The 19,711-nt window shown below is 35.9% G+C and overlaps 1 protein-coding gene across 1 annotated transcript in view; it reads right to left on the bottom strand.

Moving 5' to 3' along the window:
• Nucleotides 1-1,369: 1,369 nt before the first annotated feature.
• The window catches only part of LOC145260236 (uncharacterized), a 32,087-nt gene continuing 13,745 nt past the window's right edge, over nucleotides 1,370-19,711 (bottom strand). The window contains exon 3 of the mRNA XM_080118064.1: nucleotides 1,370-1,543. Coding sequence (XP_079974190.1) covers nucleotides 1,370-1,543 — 174 coding nt within the window. The remainder of the gene's footprint in view (nucleotides 1,544-19,711) is intronic.

Genomic DNA, 19,711 nt, shown 5'->3' with positions numbered 1-19,711 from the left:
AGTGTCGTAGTAATCGTTTGTATTGGAGATTTGATAAAGGGTCTTACTTAGCGGGGGCGGTTCATTAGGAATTTGTTTATGTTGGACTTGAAGACATCCAAGTTGTAGTCAGGTGGGAAACAGGCAAACGGTAGAGAGTTCCACGGGCGTATTTTCTTCTTATAATTATTCTTATTTAACATCTTTTCCTTTCTACTTTCTTTTTTTTCTTTTCCTACTTTTTCGTCTTCTTTTTCGTCTTCTACTTCTCATTCTCATTCTACTTCTACTTATTTTTCTTCTCCTTTTCTTTTCCTGCTTCTAATTCCTCCCCCTCCTTCTACTCCTCCTTCTCCATTCTTTATATTATTATTATCATTATCATTATCATTATTATTATTATTATTATTATTGTTTTTGCTGTTGTTATTATTATTATTGTTGTTGTTATTATTATTGTTGTTGCTGTTGTTATTATTGTTATCATTATTATTGTTGTTGTTGTTATTATTATTGTTATCATTATTATTATTGTTGTTGTTATTATTATTATTGTTGTTGTTGTTGTTGTTATTATTGTTGTTGTTATTATTATTATTATTATTATTATTTACTCGCTAGAAGTTTTCACACACATATTCGAGAACCACGTGTTGGTGTCTCCTGGACTCTGAGTGACAACACATTTCTCCAGATTTCAGTAATCACCACCTCATTAATAACATTTCCAAATTAATCTGAATTATCGCCTCAGCCGTTTACCACTGATTTCTCGTTGGTAGCGAGGATTGGTCTTCGCTGTAATTTTGTTGGCAATAAGCTACCCCAAAGTCTCCTCTTCGCACTTATCCAGTGGAGGTTCGATTAGTATTATTTCGATTGCTTTACTCGCCAAGTAATAACAAAAAAATTTAATCCTCAAGATAAACACTATTATTTCCAAGACTTTCTGCCATCCATCTGCAAGCTTCCGTATCTGTTCAAAGTACCATTCAACCGGCTTCAAATCAAAGAATTCTTTACACGTTTCCTTGATTTCATTAAACGATTCGGAAGCCTTTCAGAAAGTGATCTGAGGGAGGCAAGTAAGGATTGTAGTTTGGATGCGGCAAAACCCTAACGACGTCCAGCTCTTCGAACTTGTCTTTGATTTTCCTGACATTGTATGGTTTGGCATTGTCCTTCTGCATCAAAGCGCGGTTTCGGTTGATCAGAGCTGGACACAAGGTCAGCATATCTTAAGGAAGTCGCATAATAATAATGGAACCAAGAACACTGAAGCCGCATATCTATAAGTTCTCTAACCCAACCCCAACCCCATCCTCCTATTGCCATTGCGTTTTTGCGGATCTTGTCCCGGCTTTTTGTGAACAAGATCATGTTGCTTCAACTATCGGTGGATTGCTGATTTTCCAAATCCAAGCTCATCGGCCAATTCTCGAGTGCTCGATGATGGCGAAATGTCCAACCTGGTTGTCAAGTCTTCATTATCTAACCTTGACGGCCGTTCTGAACGAGGCTTATTTTTAAGACTCATGTGGCCAGAATCGAAACGCGTGTACCACTTTGAGATCGCCACAAAATGCAACTGTTTTTTTACATGCGATACCACAAATCTCTTCTATGGGTTTTCTGATTAAAATACCTCGCTTTCACCAGTAACGAATCAGAACGCGCAGCTCCATTTTATCAATGGAATTGAAAAAAAATGAAGATCAGTATAAAAATATAAACGAAACAAAAAAAAAAGGAAACAATTAAAAATTGCATGAAAATTCTATTTTTTAAAAGTGTTTACGAACATTTGAGACAACCTGTTGTTATCATTCATTTCCACTTTCTACCGCGATTGCTTATTTTTCAGGTCTGTCTATTCTCGTCTTTTCTTATTTGTTTTTTATTGCTGTTTTTGCTCTTCTTGATTTTCATGATGATTTATCCTCATTTTTTACGTTCTTTTTTCTTCTTTTTTAATTTCCTCTATTTACAGCGTCTTATCCTCATATCTCACTACCTATTACCTTTTCTTTTTCTTTCTCTCGTCTTTTTTTTTGCCTACTCAACTTCTTCTACGTCCTCTTCTTTTTACGGTTGTTTCTTTTTATTCTCGTTCTTGTTCTTCTTTCTTGTTGCTGTTCTCCTTTTTTCTTTCTTCTTCTTTTATTCTTCTTTCTTATTCTTCTTTTTCTTCCTTCTTCTTGTTCCTTTCTTCTTTTTTCCTTTTTCTTCTTCTTTTTCTTCTTCTTTTTCTTCTTCTTTTTCTTTTTTCTTTCTTCTTTTTCTTCTTCTTCTTTTTCTTCTTTCTTCTTGTTGTTCTTCTTCTTTTTTCTTTTTTCTTTCTTCTTTTTCTTTTTCCTTTTCTTATTTTTTCTTGTTCTTCTTCTTTTTCTTCTTTTTTCTTTCTTCTTTTTTCTTCTTTCTTGTTGTTGTTGTTTTTTCTTTTTTTTCTTCTTCTTGTTCTTCTTTTTCTTTCTTCTTCTTCTTGTTTTTATTCATCTTCTTCTTCTTTTTCTTCTTCTTTTTCTTTTTTTTTCTTCTTCTTCTTTTTCTTCTTTCTTGCTCTTGTTGTTTTTTTTCTTTTTCTTCTTCTTGTTTTTATTTTTCTTCTTTTTTTCTTTCTTCTTTTTCTTTGTCTTGTTCTTCTTTTTCTTCTTCTTTTTTCTTGTTGTAATTGTTGTTGTTGTTGTTGTTCTTCTTCTTCTTCTTCTTCTTCACGTCATACTTCTCGTTTTCTTTCTTCACCTTCCCCTCTTTCTCCGCTACTTCTATTTCGTCTCCTTTTTCGTCTTCTACTTCAACTTCTTCTTATATTCCCGATCGTTTTCTTTCTTCCTATCTTTCTATCCTCGTTCTGTTTTCAGATTCTAAAAATCCCGATTCTATTTTATTTATTCTGAGGACCCGTTTCTCCCCTGGTTTCTAAAATGATCCCATTAATAGCATTAAAAGATGTCCACCCCCGCTTAATTGGAATTCTTCCTGACGACCCTCTCTTCGACCCTCAAATCCCCTGCCGCACAGAAAAACAAGATCTCCCTACCCTTTTTAAGACCGCAACTTTACCACCCTCCCTTCTTTCCTAGCCCTCATTTACACTCCCGATCCAAACTAGCTTGTCGTACTGATTTTCCGTTAAGTGGTCCTACAAAGTTCAAATAAGTTTGGCTCAAGGTATAAGACACCGTGTAAGGGTCATGAAGCCTAGTGAAATGAATTTCTAAAGCTTTTTTCTTAAGCTTAGATACTCATAGGACCGAGGTCTATTACTAATGTTATAGCATTAAGCTGAGAATATTGTCTGAACCAACTCTTCGGTGATATGTGATAGGTGATAGGTGGATATATTTTCGAAAGCGTACAGATCTACATGTAGCGGTGATCTATAGATTTTAATTTTATCAATAGTTAAAAATTAATGCTATCTGAAGCTCTTTACTCCAGTAGGATTGACGCAAAGGATCATCATCATCATCATCATCATAATCATCATCATCATCATCATCATCATCATCATCATAACAACATTAATATACAACCCCTCATCAAGGTTACATTGCTGTGCCAATGGTTTTTGTAAGAGCCATAACATCGATAATTGTTTTCGCAAGGAAGTCACCACTTACCAAGGCCCGGAGGCCACTCGGGGATAAGGGTTATTGCGTGTACAGTAATCAATTGGATAGTATCGTAGTAATCGCTAGTAATGGAGATTTGATAAAGTGGCTTACTTAAGGTGGGGGGGCGGTTCAACAGGAACTTGTTTATGTTGGACTTGAAGACATCCAAGTTGTAGTCAGGTGGGAAACAGGCAAACGGAAGAGAGTTCCACAGGCGTGAACTTCTAAGAATGAAGCCTTGTTCATGGAATCTACGTTTTGATTTAGGCACAGATGAAGAATGGGGAATATTACTGACCGTGGTGTCAGCAAGACGGATGTGTTTCGTGAAAGATTGGCGAGGGGGGGATCAGAGATCGGAGCTCAGACGAGCACTTCCCATGGAAATAACGATATTTTGGTTACTAAGGTAGTTTACTTGAGATCCCGGCGGTGTTAGGGTTGCAGCGTGGCTAAAAGCACTCTGGTAAAATAAAACTACGCCTGCATCAAACGATCTCGGATCGTTTCCCTGAACAATGTTTGTGGACAATTTATTGCAAGCAATGGTGCTCTGTCTAGTGATGAGACGATTCGAATAGTTTTCCCGATTTACAATTACCAATTATGTTTTAACTTTGTGATTCTGATACAAGAACGACTCCGATTTAAAAACAATCTATATATAATTAATTATAGAGTTATTATTTTTAAGGGGGGGGGATCAGATTACCGTAATTATCCAAGTGATATGTGGATATACTTTCGAAAATATACAAATCTACTTGTGGAGGTTATCTATAGATTTTAATTTTATTAATAGATAAAAATCAATAAATATTTGCTATTTTATCATTTTCCGATTAATCGTCCCAACACTAGTTCTGCCATCCATAGACCCAGCTTCAATCTATGGATCCTTTCTGTAGATCATTCACAACAACCACTCGTCTATCTACAACAACTGTCAAAAATGTCCTTTACTACCTATTTTTGCTTAAAATTTAACAAAATTCCCATGATAAATCTTTATTTTCCAGAACTATGCATGTGCTGAACAAAATACCTCGGAGCTGCTTCCCGACTGACTATAACATTGAAGAAGACCAGAAGATGAGTTGGCCGAAACGTGGTTAAACAGCAACACTGTTTAAATGGTGAATGCTCTGACGAACTGCAGACACTTGTGCCCCCCACGACGTAGACACCCTCGACAAACCCGACAGGCAGCTAAATCCCACCCCCACACAGTAGAGATCCATAGATGTAAAAGATCTTTCTATTCCAGTAGTTTCTTCCCCAGAAGCGCAAGACTCTGGAATTCCATTCCAGGTCCCTGCTTCCCTAAGTATACTGACATGCAGAAGTTCAAGTGTAACGTGAACCGACATCTTGCTGCCCAAATCCCAACATAGTGCCCCAGTAGTTGCTGCCCCTGATAGTAGCTCCCCACACCAAAGTGGCAATGTGCCTTGTTTGGGGTGAAAATGTAAAAAAAAAAAACACTTATAAAGAGGCGAGGATAACAGTCCGTAAATAAATAAATAAATAAATAAATAATGATAGTTTTTTTTAATGTCGTTTCCAAGGTTGATACCTAATAAGGATCAGACGTTGGTTATCACTTGAACGAGTCTTTCTATCTTGGATCGCCCGTTTTTATTTTATTTTTATATTCATATACACTCCGTACAAAGCAAATTGCTATTGAAACATCAAGGATTATTGTGAATTAGAGTTCAAGATTAGATGGATACTCGAAGTAAGGAGTTGAGCAGCGAGATATTTTCTCAGAACGAATTCAGTTCGTTTCACAAAAATACTTTCATCGAATCCATGAGTGACCTTGTGCCTAACCTTTTGAAAACGAGGTAAATAACATAATGATGTTGAACTCTTTAAATTTTCGGGTAGGAGAATTTGTGCTATTCCCTGCCAAATTCTACAGGTTCGCATTAGGGCCAAATACTCCCTTAACCAAACAAATATCTTAAGTAAATATTGACAAAAACAAAAAGCATACAGAAAGAATTCCCCCGGGGGGTCGGGAACAGGAACCCATGTTGATAAACCATCAGTCTCGTGTGCGTCCATGGGTAAATTTGGTGATTAATTAATTTTTGGTTTTATTTTTCTTCACTGCTGTCTTTTTTTTTTTTTTTTAGATTGGTGTCCCAATCACACTCAATTTATTTCCGACGGCTTATCTTAACGGAGATGCGCCCGCGATTTAATTAGAAACCCAAATAAATAACGAGAAGAACGAGGCTATCCTTAAGCTACGCCCATCTAATCTACGCGTCAAGCAATGACTATCGTATTTCCAACTTGAACTTGATAGACAGACAGACATATCTCCATACGGAGATGCGTAGACGCACCTAACATTGTTCTTTTCAAAATAAAGCGTGGAAAGACAAATGTGACAGACCAAAGAACATAATATTGTAAATGTTAAGCCTGATTGATTTATGAAAATACTATGTTAAAACTTTAATATATATATATACATATATATATATATATATATATATATATATATATATATATATATATATATATATATATATATATCGAGTTATGTGTTCATCAACGTTTGGTCTTTATTTCAATTTCGTGACTTCATCTAGGGGAAGTCTCGAAATAAAGACGAAACGTTGATAAACACATTTTTCCTATTTATTTCTCTATTTCGTCGGAATACTATTTCCATTATTCTCATATATATATATATATATATATATATATATATATATATATATATATATATATATATATATATATATTATATATATATATATATATATATATATATATATATAAGGCTGACGAATTTTCACGAGAATCAAACGCGGAATATTCTGTGTAGCTCAATTGCCATATATATTTTCATAACTTACTACCTAGCTCTACCTATGCATTGAGCACTGTTGAAGTAAATACTGAAAAATACGCATAAAATTATGTCTTCATATTTTTGTTATTTATGTGATTAAACTAAGTAATCCTGTATATATATATATATATATGTGTATATATGTGTCTATATATATATATATATATATATATATATATATATATATATATATATATATATATATATTAGTGATGGGACCATTCCGAAATTTTTCCTGATTCTGATACAATTACCGATTTTATTTTAAATTTCCGATTCCGATACAATTACCGATTCCGATTGTTTTATAATCACTAAATATTTATTTACAGAGTTGTTGTTCTTTAGATTATCGTAAAGACCCAGGTGATAGATTTTCGTGAATGTAAAAGTGCAATTCAGTGGGTGATCTCTTCTCTGCAACCTCTTTCCCCCGAAAGAAACTTTGCGAGCCTCTCTTTGCTTCATCGTTATTTTCATGGCAAGTGCTCGTCTGAGCTCCAATCTATGGTTCACCGTCGCCAAACTTTCTACGAAAAACACTCGTCTAGCTGAAACCACTATCAATAATGTCCGCCACTATTTATCTGTGCCTAAACTTGAACTTTTTCCTGCTTTCAAACCGACTACAATTTGGTCGTCTTCAAGTCCCATGTAAACAAATTCTTTATGAGCTGTCTCCTTAAGTAATCCAATTTACCAAATTTCCACTAATAACGATTACTACATTTTTCCATTGACTACTGTACCCTCATTAACCCTTGTCCTCGAAGTGCCTCCGGGTCTTGATAAATGACGACTCCTATGTAAAAAAAAAAAAAAAATCTAAACATTTTCAAATGGTAAATGTAGATAAAGATAAAATCTAAACATTTTCAAATGGTAAATGTAGATAAAGATAAAGTGGTAAATGTGTCTTGGTTTTAACCAAGACACATTTACCATTTTATCTTTATTAGTAATGGAAAAATAATAATAAAAAACAAAAACTAAATAATAAATAATTGCGAGAATCGTTTTTGGCATCGAGAAGTAGGCACAGTTTTCTTCGATTTTATAAATACCGATTCAGGTAGCTTAAAATTTTCTGATTTTCTCGATTCCTGATTCTGATTCCGACCAATCGTCCTAACACTAGCATATACATATATATATATATATATATATATATATATATATATATATATATATATATATATATATATATGAATATAATTATTATTATTATTATTATCATCATCATCATCATTATTATTATTGGCTCACAAGGATCTTTCACTAAGATCATAAAAGATGCAAGCATGGAATACTGCTGCCATATCTGGGCAGGAGCTGCTAAAAACAGCCTATCCTGCCTTGACAGAGTACAAAATAGACTTTGTGGCTTAGTGGGGGACGCCCTTTTCTCTACCCTGCAACCTCTCTCCCACAGAAGAGACGTTGCGAGCCTATCCTTGTTTTATCGTTATTTCCATGGCAAGTGCTCGTCTGAACTCCAATCTCTGGTCCCCCCTCGCCAATCTTTCACGAAAAACACCCGTCTAGCTGAATCCACTGTGAAAAATTTCCCCCACTCTATATCTGTGCCTAAATCAAAACGCGGATTCCATGAACGCAGCTTCTTTCTTAGAACTGCACGCCTGTGGAACTCTGTTCCGTCTGCCTGCTTCCCACCGGACTACAACTTGGATGTCTTCAAGTCCAATGTTAAATTCCTAATGAACCGCCCCCTTAAGTAAACACTTCATCAAATCTCCACACTTACGTAATGTACTTGCAATAACCCTTATCCCTGAGTGGCTTCCGGGCCTTGATAAGTGGTGATCTCTGTGTAAAAAAAAAAAATGCATGTATATAATAATTTTTTTTTTGTTTTATATATATATAAGTGATGGGACCATACCAAAATTTTTCCCGATTCCGATATTTTATAATCACTGAATATTTATTTACAGAGTGATTTTTCTTTAGATAATCGTAAAGATCCGGGTGATATATTTTCGTGAACGTAAAACGTAAAAGTAAACTTCAGTAGGTGATCTCTTCCCTACCACCTCTTTCACAATCATCATCATCATCATCATCATCATCATCTACTACTACTACTACTACTACTACTACTACTACTACTACTATTACTATTACTATTACTATTATTATTATTATCATTATTATTATTATTATTATTATTATATTTCTTTCACTCAGATCACCAAAGATGCGTGGATATAATATATTTTTTTGTTTTATTTGTCTTTAGTTTGACCCTTTCCAAGGTTGGACACACATTAGGGTTCAAATTAGACAGTTGACTATCTTCAGACACCTCCCCATCTCTCAACGGCACAAGTTTGACACTTTGGTTTATCATATATATCTCACCCTAATGTGATGACATCGCATTGAAAGACGACCCCTCATTTGTCTACTGTAATACTGTATAAAATTCGTTCTTCACGGGTGTGCTCTTTTGAGCGAAGCGTAAACGCGAACCAGAACCTCTTTCTGTTTATTCTAGTCGCTTCGATCATGCGGAAATGTTAATTGGATTTAAAGAAGACCTTTTAAAAGCTTGAAAAATAAAAAAAGATACAAAAATTCTAGGAAGAAAGTCATTTTTACCCCTCAAAATATTTCACATCCGTGGAAAACTATAATACTAGGTATTGGAAAAGGGCACTGGGAAATTGTGTACACACACACACACACAAACACACACACACACACACACACACAAATTCCGGGTTAGCAAAGAACAAAGAAAACACCAAGTTGAAATTTGACACACATATTGACCTCTGGTGAAACAAAGAAAATACCATATGGGACTTTAACACATATGTTGGCTTCTGATGGAAGAAAGAAAGAATTTGTCAATAAAAGGAGAAGGTTTGACGCGCAAAGACAGAGAGAGTGAAAGAAGGAGAAAGACGAACGATCGTTACGTCATTAGCTCATCAATCGCAACCTCACCTTTGATCTTTGCTCGATGCGTCCGACGACCAACGAAATAATCATTAAATAAAAAACAGTTTCTGTGTTTTATTGTCAAACGGTTGGAACAAACTAGAGTATATATTTATCAGCATCTTCGTTAAATGCAATAAACATGATTATACATACGTGTGCGATAAGGAGATAAATCGTTACAGAGAAAAGAAACTATACAATACTGGTTGTTTCCCTACTACCTACAACATGGTCTTTTTCCAGACGTTTCTTAAACAATTTAGGATAGTAGGAATTTGATGTTACAAGAAAGACCCATAGATTAAAAAGTTAACCTTTTGTCTACTTCCGCCAAACTCGCAATTCTCGCTTTCCTCGGCTATATTTTTTTTTCTGACAAAGCCGGAAGAATTGCTATTTTATGGGTCGGAATTCTGAAAAAGTTGAATAGAAAAATAAAGCCAAGCACGTGTCCTCAATATTTCTAAGGAAGATGCTGCCTTAAGTGATCGTTAAGTGATCGTTAATAAACAAACTCTCTCTGTTAAGATGAATGGATTGCCCCGGAAAACGCACCTTCGAGAACCACTCTGGAACATGCGCCATTCCCTGACAAAAGTCTAATAGTTCAACAGAGATTCGAGATTAGAAAGTAGACTCTTTAATTTCGACGTAATTCTCGCTCCCCGTAGACAAAGTACAAAGGGGTAAGAATCGCTGTTTTTCTTTCTTTTTTTTTCTGCTTCGGAATAGTCTAACACTTCTTCTTCTTCTTCTTCTTCTTCTACTTGGCGGCGGCGGCTATTTTTTTTTTTTTAATTAATAAAACCATTCGGAAAAAAAAGGTTTTAGTCCCAATTTCTTCGTTTCATGTAATAAATTAGTGTCTGGCAATCACTACATTAGTTTGAATGCAAGAATTTAAAATATTCTTAATATAATTGCAAACAAAAGTTGTTTACGATGAAAGGGTTAAAAAAAAAAAGGAATCACAAGATTTTTTTATAAATGAAACATTGTCTGGACACCAAAACGTTGTATCCTCAGTAGCAAAGCAGAAAAGAATAGGAAATGACTTCAACTCACTTATATATTACGTTTTATTGAGACCTTTTGAGATGAGTAATTTGTGTCTTTATATTTATTTATTTACGGACTGTTATCCTTATGTTCATATTTGTTGTGATTTTGCCACGTTTAGGCTGTTGAGTCTCTACAGTTCCAGATGAGCATTGCTTGAAGGTAGCGGTTTCAATCCTACCCAAAGCAGGTCAGAGGATTAGCGGGCTAAAACGCGGTGAGACCTCGACAGCAATGGAAGGCAATAGTCACTGGGGATACAAGACTAATCATTCCTATCCCGTCGTTGTTAATCACCTGAATAAGGCCGGGTGATGAGTTTTTTGTAAACGTGGTGAAACAACAAAAACTATGAAGATGAGGATGACAGTCAGCAAATAAATGAATCTGACTTGCTGTTCTGTTGTACAACGACATTTTTTCCTCATTCTCTCGTAACCACTGTAGCGACTTTCACGTGATTGTGCTCTCGAGCGTCATATTAGCATCTCTCGAGATCTCGAACGTTCTCACCGTCTTTAACGTGATCCGATTTTTAAAGTCTTCGTTTTTCCCCAGCGGTGACCTCATTTCGCATGCATTTGCATACGCCCGTCCGCGCTGTTTAAAAAAAATCGAAAACAGTTAGAAAAATAACATTCCAAATCAAAATGATTTTTTTTTTTTCTGTGAAATACAATAGCAAGTATCTAGTTTTCAGCGTTTTAGGAGAATAGAATGTAGTCTTTTGGTTTATTTCCGTAAGTATGAAATGTAACCAAAGCAATTCCTGGAAACTTAAAAGGTGACCTCTAGTCTGTCGCAGATTAGTGATATGAAAGGATCGTAAAACTTAATGCAATTAAAACAAAGCTCATGTTGTTTAATAAATTTAAAAGAACCCCACCAGCGAATGCTCTCCGTGGAAAATAACAATTAATCTACGTCTTCGTCATTCAAACTCTTCGTACAAATATTCACAGATGACATAGACTGAAAGAAATTCATAGGAGATACTGCCAAAGCTGCTGCAAAGAAGATGGACTACATCTAGCGTGCTAGAAAAAATACCTACACCCGAGTGTATGATATATCTCTACAAAACATCCATTCGCTAATGCATGTGATATTGTTTCAAAATATGCTATTAGTAAATCTCGTGTCCCTTTAGGGATTTTTCTGCGAAAGAGGGGGGATTGCTGTTTTCTAGGTTGAAATTTTTGTATCCAACAGTTGTTGGTGATGGGGTTTGGATCTTTAAGTGCATTAATAGTTCCTTACATAAAGTAAATTTATGCCATGTCTGCGGCGATTTCCATACAGGGAAAATATTTACCGATCCGTGCTTGAATTTATACATATATGCATACATACATACATACACACACACACACATACACACAGACACACACACACACACACACACATATATATGTATATATATTACTGATGAGACAATGCCAATATATTTCCCAATTTCGATACAATTACGGATTCCGTACCTAAATTCATGATTTCTATGCAATTTTTTTAAAAATTACATTTTCACTCCAAACTAGGCACATTGCCACTTTGATGTAGGGGGCTACTATCAGGGACCTAAGCTATAGTGGTACTATGTAGGGAGTTGGGCAGCAAGATGTCGGTTCATGTTACATTTGAACTTTTGCATGTCAGTACAGTTGAGGAAGCAAGGTCCCGAAAGGGTATTCCAAAGGCTAACAGATCTGGGGAAGAAACTACTGGAGTAGAAAGCTCTCTTACATCTAGGGATCTATATTGTATAGGGGTGGGATTTAGCTGCTTGTCGGGTTTGTCGGGATTATTTACATCGGGGGTACAAGTGCTTGCAGTTGGTCGGAGCATTCACCGTTAAAATACTTGTAGTACAGGCAGAGGGATGCTACATTTCGTCCATCAAAACCTATTAGGTTGTCTACTCTCTTTTGAACCTTGTCTAGGAGCGAGAGACTAGTAGCAGATTCACCAGCCCAAATATGACAACAATACTCCATACATGGGCGAAAGGTGGCTTTATAGAGGTACAGTACAGTTTCTGGCGTTAGTAGCTTTATAGCATGGTAGAGAGAGCCTACCTTCTTCGCAGTAGTCCTGGCAATAGTCTCAATGTAATTGTTCTAACTCATATTTCCTGTAAACATTAGGCCGAGGAGTTTAAAGGAAGTACTTTCAGATAATAAGTCTTGGCCATTGCTATTGATGGTAGAGAAGGTGTCGTGTAATTATTGAAGGAAACAACTTTAGTCTTGGCAGCATTGAATGTGACCACCCATTTTTGTCTCCATTCTACTACAGATTCGAGGTCATCCTCTAGTGTTTCTGCCATTTCCTTAGATATGTGTTCATTTGTTTTCTTGTCCTGTCTTTTATAGAGCGTGGTGTCATCAGCATATATACCTATCTCAGAGATAATTTTTGCCAGGGTCATTTATAAATATTAAGAATAATAAAGGTCCAATGATAGACCCCTGGGGAAATCCCGCATTTATATCATATTGTCGAGATGCACGACCGTCGAGTACAAGTTGGATTTTTCTCTTATCTAGGAAGGATTTAATTATGTTGAGTATTCGTCCAGTATGATCTGATTTTCCTGAGAAGATCTTCATGCCATGCGCTGTCGAAAGACTTAGATATATCTAGAGCTACCGCTCTACCCTCCCCTGTTTTGTCCAGTGAATGGTATATACGGTCAGAGATTACAGTTAGGATATCAGCTGTGGAACGGGCTTGCCTAAATCCATATTGTTGGTCAGTCAGAAGTCTAGCATCTGTAAGGTGATGGATTAGAGCTTGGTTAATTATTGACTCACATATTTTGGCGAAAAGTGGGAGGAGACTAATGGGGCGATAATTTAATAGGTCAGTTCTTTCCCTAGAATTCTTGAAAACTGGTACCACAGAAGCAGTTTTCCAGCAGGCAATAAAGCAAGATCTATTAAGGCATTTGTTGTAAAGTTTGAAAAGAACTGGAGCTACTTTGGCGGAGCATTTTTTAATAACATAACCAGAATGAGATCAGGTCCACATGCTTTTGAAGTGTCAAGAATTTTTATGACAACATGCACCTGAGAAGGGGTAAATTTCAGCTCGTCTAGTGTGACGTCTGTCCGCAAAGGAAAGTCAGGGAGAGGGTGGTTAGCGGGGTCCAGTTTGGAGTTGGAGGCAAACCGACTGGCAAGCATGTTAGCTTTTTGGGTTGCTGTGCAAAAAATCTCATGATTGTTGGATAGTGGAGGAATTGTTGATTGCCCATTATTTACTACATTGTTTTAGATTTTCCAGAAATCATGGATTCCTTATTTCTTAGCTTCGATGCGTATTTTGGTAGTTTCAGTAGATTCTCTCTTAGCTGTCGCTATTTCTGTCTTACAGTCACTCCTAGCTTCTATATACATCGGTCTGTTTTAACTTGACTTATGATGGTTAAGTCTGCGGTACACACGCTGCCTTTGTGGAATGGCAGCTGCACAAGTAGAAGTAAACAATTGGGGAGAGTGGGGATTGCTATAAAATTTCCGCGTGGGAACATAGGCTTCAATTGCCGTGTTGAACCATTCAGTTGTCTGAAGTGCGCACTGTTCAGCAGGAAGAGAAAATATATTTCCCCATGGGGCATCTTTAATATGATCTCTGATTGTTTCCCAGACAGCCTTTTTATGACATCTCGTTTTTAGCAATGACTCTTCAGTTTTGGCTCTAGAGTTTAGGGAACTTTCAACCATTATCACTGCATAATCAGCGTTCTAAAGTAGGCTGTAGGCATTCGTTATACAATCATCGGGAACTGTGGTCAGAAAGTGACGCGTGTTATTCTTGCTGGTCTGGTAAACGGGTTGGAAACGTAGCCATTTGTGATAGGGAATGAGATATAGAGAAGTTATGTGTTTTGATACCAGTTGCGTCTGTCTAAGTAAAGAATCCAAGCCAGTTGCTGTTGTGGACATCGAAGTCACCAAATGCATGTACTTGTGTGAGAGAGGGAGTGGCGTATCTATGCTGTCAGAGACTTTGTTTATTAGGGTGCAGTCCTGGGTTGAGGGTGAGCGGTAGAGAAAATAAAAGTAACTAATGTTGCATGTTAAGTCTAAAGCACATAAAAGCTTGATCGTCCGATTCTAGTTTAGGTACTCTAGTCAAGAGGAGGGTGTTCCGAATATAGACTCCAAGCCCGTGCATATGTCTGTCAGAGTCCTTATGACAGAGTGGGGAATCTCCAGGCATGTTAAAGTAGTTAGAGGGAATAGAGGAGTGTAGGTTAGTCTCAGTTAGTGCTAAGATATCCGGGGTGTTTGCTATGAGAAATGTTGCAATATAACCTAAATTAGTTCTAACCCCACGGATGTTCGTAAATGCAAGCCTCAAGGGAGGAGGTAAGTTGGTTTTGTTTGAGTTTAAACCTGGTCTAAGCGTAAGTTTTGATTGTACTCTCATCATTTTTTTAAGAGTTTCAGTTTAGGTAAGGGATGGTGAACAAGTGGTTTATTGCTTCCGATTCTTCATAAATCTCTAAATATTTAACTACAAAGTTACTATTTACAAGTAAAACAGGCATTAAATGTGCACATATTTCCTCAAACTTAAAAAATACATTTTTGAAGGGAGTGAAAAATAGATTTTAGCATTACTGATAGTTTAAAAATCAATAAATGGTTACTATTTTATAATGACTAAAAGCGATGAAATGTTTTGCTTCAAACGGAATCAAATAATAAACGATGATTAAATAATCGTTTTGGCATCCGAAAATATGCACACATTTTTCCGATTCCAATACTGATACCGATTCCGATACTTTAAACGGTTCCGATTTTTCTGATTCCAGATTCCGATTAATCGTCCCAATACTAACATATATATCTATAATATAAAGCTGAATGTATGTGGTGTATGTGTGTGTATGTGTGTGTATGTGTGTGTGTCTAGTTACGAATAGGCTCCTGTATGGTTGACTATTTTAAAAAAACTGATTACATATAATGATAGAAGACGTATCGAGACACAGGAATGGGTATGTTTGATCTGACAGAACGGTGGTTCATTAAAATTGTGGGGTCTTCGTTCGCGCCTGGTCCACAAAGTATGGAATCAAAAAATTTAAAAAATAATAAAAAAAAAAGTTTACAAGTGTTTTTGATATAGATGTACATAAGAATACTTTGATAAGTATGTTTTAACTTAAATAGGGATGGTATAATAAAATTGTGGGGTCTGCGTTCGCGCCTGGCCTCCATAGAATGGAAATAGACACACACTTTAATAAAGACTTTTCATATCTATCTGTGTAAGTATACTTTGATAATTATGTTTCAGTTTGAAGAAATATGGTATAATAAAATCTATCTATTTTATTTTTACTTTCATCATATTTTGCTTTGGTTTAGTTCTAAGCCCACCCAAATTTACAACCGTTCCTTTCCATAACCTATCATACTTTCATAAATCAGAGTCCATTTTCTGTAGGCTGTTTTTGAACCCAGTCAACGACGAGTACTTTTGCTAGTATATATATATATATATATATATATATATATGTGTGTGTGTGTGTGTGTGTATGTGTGTGTGTGTCTGTGTGTCTGTGTGTCTGCGTGTGTGTGTGTGTACTAGAAGGGTGACCCGATGTTGTCTGGGATTTAATGGTGATCGACGAATATTTCACAGTCCTATATTTTTGTTGTCCTGCGCATTTTTTCAATTAGATCGATTAATTACCTGCTCGAGTTGTGGACCCGTCGCGGTTCATGAGAAGGATCTTAACATAACTATCCGGAGTAACTTAGTCATTTCGGAGGAGGTATGTAGTCTACATTGCAATGTAAAGAACCTACTGTTGATTTTATAAAATTATTTTTTATATATAACTGGCGGAGTGCGGGGGTTCCCGGCGTTGCTCGAGTGTTTGGAGGTGTGTGTGCTCGGGCGGTGGTGGTGGTGGGGGGTTAATCAAAACAGAAGAATAAGCGAAGTAAAAAAAACAAAAAAGGAAAACAGAAAAACGAACGTTAAAACTCTTTAAAAAATCTGAAAAATAAAGCGGAGGGGACCCGTGCGGTGGGGGGGGGGGTAATCCAAACATAAGAATAAGCGAAGTAAATATTTAAAAAATTATATAAAAATTAAAAAATCGAAAAAAAAACAGAAAAAATCTAACGTAAGGCAAACAGACGATGGTAAATGTAAAAATCGGAAAAACAAAAACAAAAAAGAAAACAGAAAAACGAACGTTAAAGCTCTTTAAAAAATCTGAAAAATACCCCCCCCCCAAAAAAAAACACGTGAAAAATGGCTTAAATAAGCCTGTTTAAAAATTTAAATTTTAAAAATCGGTGGGTACCCGGGGTTGCTCGGGTGTTTTGGGGTGTGTGTGGTCGGTCGGGGTGGGGGTGTTAATGAAAACCTAAGAGTAAGCGAAGTAAAAAAAACCCCAGAAAAACGAACGTTACGTGAAAAATGGCTTAAATAACCCTGCTTCAATATTAAAATCGAAAAAAGAAAATCTCACAAAACGTTTAGATAATGAACCAACGCTCTATCCAACTGAGCTAACAGGACGTACATGAAATCGTGTCAGTTCTTCAACTTTTTAAACTAAATCAGGTCATGATGTCATCTGACGCATGCGTAGAACTGATCATGAGAGGACGGTTTTTGTTAACCCCCCCCTGTAGAAAATTGTTGATTTCAGAGTGAAAAAAATCAACGTTTTTGGCAAATTTTTCGCTATATTTCGAGCGAAGGATGGAGCTTCAATATGATTCCAAGTTTGTTAATTTTTTTGTTCCGTCTGTCGAAAGTGTTTAGCGGACACACACACATACATACATACATACATACATACATACACACATTTTCGCTTTTATATATATAGAAGATGGCTTGAATTAAATCATATAATTAATTAAAGTTTAAAATACAAAAGTTACGTATCAGACATCAATTTTGTTCTAAACAGAAACATTAATTTCAAAGGCGTCTCTGTTATATCAAAGAACCTACTGTTGATTTTGTATGTCTGCCCTTACTGATTGCGCAGTGATAATGGCTTGAATTTAAGTTTAAAATACAAACGTCAAGTACATGTTGCAATTTTGTTTTAAACAAAAAATATTCATTCGAAACGCGCTGTGGCATATCAATGAACCTACTGTTAAATTTATACATCGAGCTTGGCAATAAAACTTTTCAAATGCACTTGTGATGTTAGGCTGTGTAAGGTGTTAAATTTAAATCAAAATCGCTTGTTCTTTTCTTATCGGATTAATTCGATTATCGATTATGACCAAAGACATGCCGATACAAAACCTATGCAAGAACACTGCCAAATGCAAAAAGTACCTTTGTGTGAAATTTCATTAAAATAGGCCAGCCTTCAGGTAACTTCAGGTAACCAACAAACACACAAACAAACACACACAGAGAAAATATTTCTTTTATACAATAGGATATTTTTCTATTAACTTCTACTTTTATATGAAAATAACTCTGTCTGTGTATGTGTCTTTGTGTGTGCGAATTTCTTTGCTATGCACTCGAAAACGGCTGCACCATTTTTTATGAAATTTTACATGAATGTACTTTATGTGTCTGGTAGTGTTCTTAGAGAGGTTTTATATCGGAATGTTTTCGATGAGTATCGAGAATGGATAATCGAAATTTACAAATACTTTAATGGTGTATTTTCTGATGAACTACAAGCACTTGTACCCCCTCGATGTAAATACACTCGACAAACCCGACAAGCAGCAAAATCCCACCCCTACACTATAGGGATCCCTGGGTGTAAGAAAGACTTCTACTCAAATAGTGTCCCCCCCCAGACTGCTAGACTTTGGAACTGCCTTTCGGGATTCTGCTTTCCCAACTGTACTGACATGTAGAAATTCAAGTGTAATGTGACCAGACATCTTGCTACTCATCTCCCTTCTATAATATCTCTGAAACTTTTATCCCCTATTGTAGCCCCTTACTTCAAAGTGGGGTGAAATTCGAATAAAAAGGAATAAACCAAAGAAAGAAGAAAGAAGCGATTTTTGCCAAAGTCAAATACCTTACACAGCCTAATATCACAAATGCATCTGAGAAACTTTATTACCGCACAAGCCGAAAGGCTCGACATAAAAAAATCGAAAGTAGGTTCAGACATAACAAGGGTACGTTCGAAATGAATGTTTCTGTTTAGAGTACAATTGAAACATAATAGTTGACATTTGCATTTTTATCTTTAACTCAACCATTATATAGAAAAATAATTTTATAAAATCGACAGTAAGTTCTCTACAGTGCAATGTAGACTAGAATATTGTTAACTATGTCACTGCGAGAGGCATGTAAGCTTCTTCTGGTGCACTATGATCGATCCCTTACTAGAGTAGGCAATCAATCGATTTGATTGAAAAAAAATCAATCGATTTAGATGACAATAAAATATGAGAGTGTGAAACATTCATTGATAATCATTCAATCCCAAACAAGATAGGGTCACCTGGTAGTACTAGCAGACTAGCAAGTTTATATATTTATATATCTATAAAAGCTTAATTGTATGTGTGTGTGTCTGTCTGTGTGTCCATGTGTGTTTCTGTGTGTGTATATTTCCCTACCAAACAACTCAGTCTACAGACTCGAGATTTTACACAAAAGATATTGAGAGTTGGGAAAATCTTTTTAATTGAGTTTCGGCCAGACTTTTGGCTGCTAAGGGGTAAAGTTTAAAGATTTGATATTTAAAAACTCTACCGAACTCCTCCGCCAATATGGGTCTAAACACTTGACATTTTAGATGTAGGTTACTTGGACATGGATAAAGCTTTTTAATTTGATTTGAGCCCAAAGCAATAAATGTTTATTGGGTCAAAATCGGGGTAAAAGTTTTTAAAAAATATATAGATTTCTTCGGTCTCTACCAAATTACTCAGACAATTTTTGGTCTAAAAATTTGAAATTTTACATTAAGTGTATTCAGATATATGGAAAGCTTTTTAATTGGTCTTTGACAAAAATTTTAGATGCCAAGGGGTAAAAGTTTAGAAGATTTTACATTCTCCAGCAAACTATTCAGCCAATTTTTGTTCTGTACATTTAAAGTTTAACATCAAAGGTATTCAGATATGCAGCAAGCGTTTTTATCAGTTTTGGGGCGAAAATGTTGCTGCCAAGAGGGGAGAACTTGAAGAGTAATCGCTTGCAGACTTTATTAAACTCTTCCGCCATT

The sequence above is a fragment of the Euprymna scolopes genome, chromosome 36 (assembly GCF_053919585.1).
Source record: "Euprymna scolopes isolate OS-2025 chromosome 36, ASM5391958v1, whole genome shotgun sequence".
Taxonomy (NCBI): domain Eukaryota; kingdom Metazoa; phylum Mollusca; class Cephalopoda; order Sepiida; family Sepiolidae; genus Euprymna; species Euprymna scolopes.
This window is presented reverse-complemented; position numbering and strand designations above follow the sequence as displayed.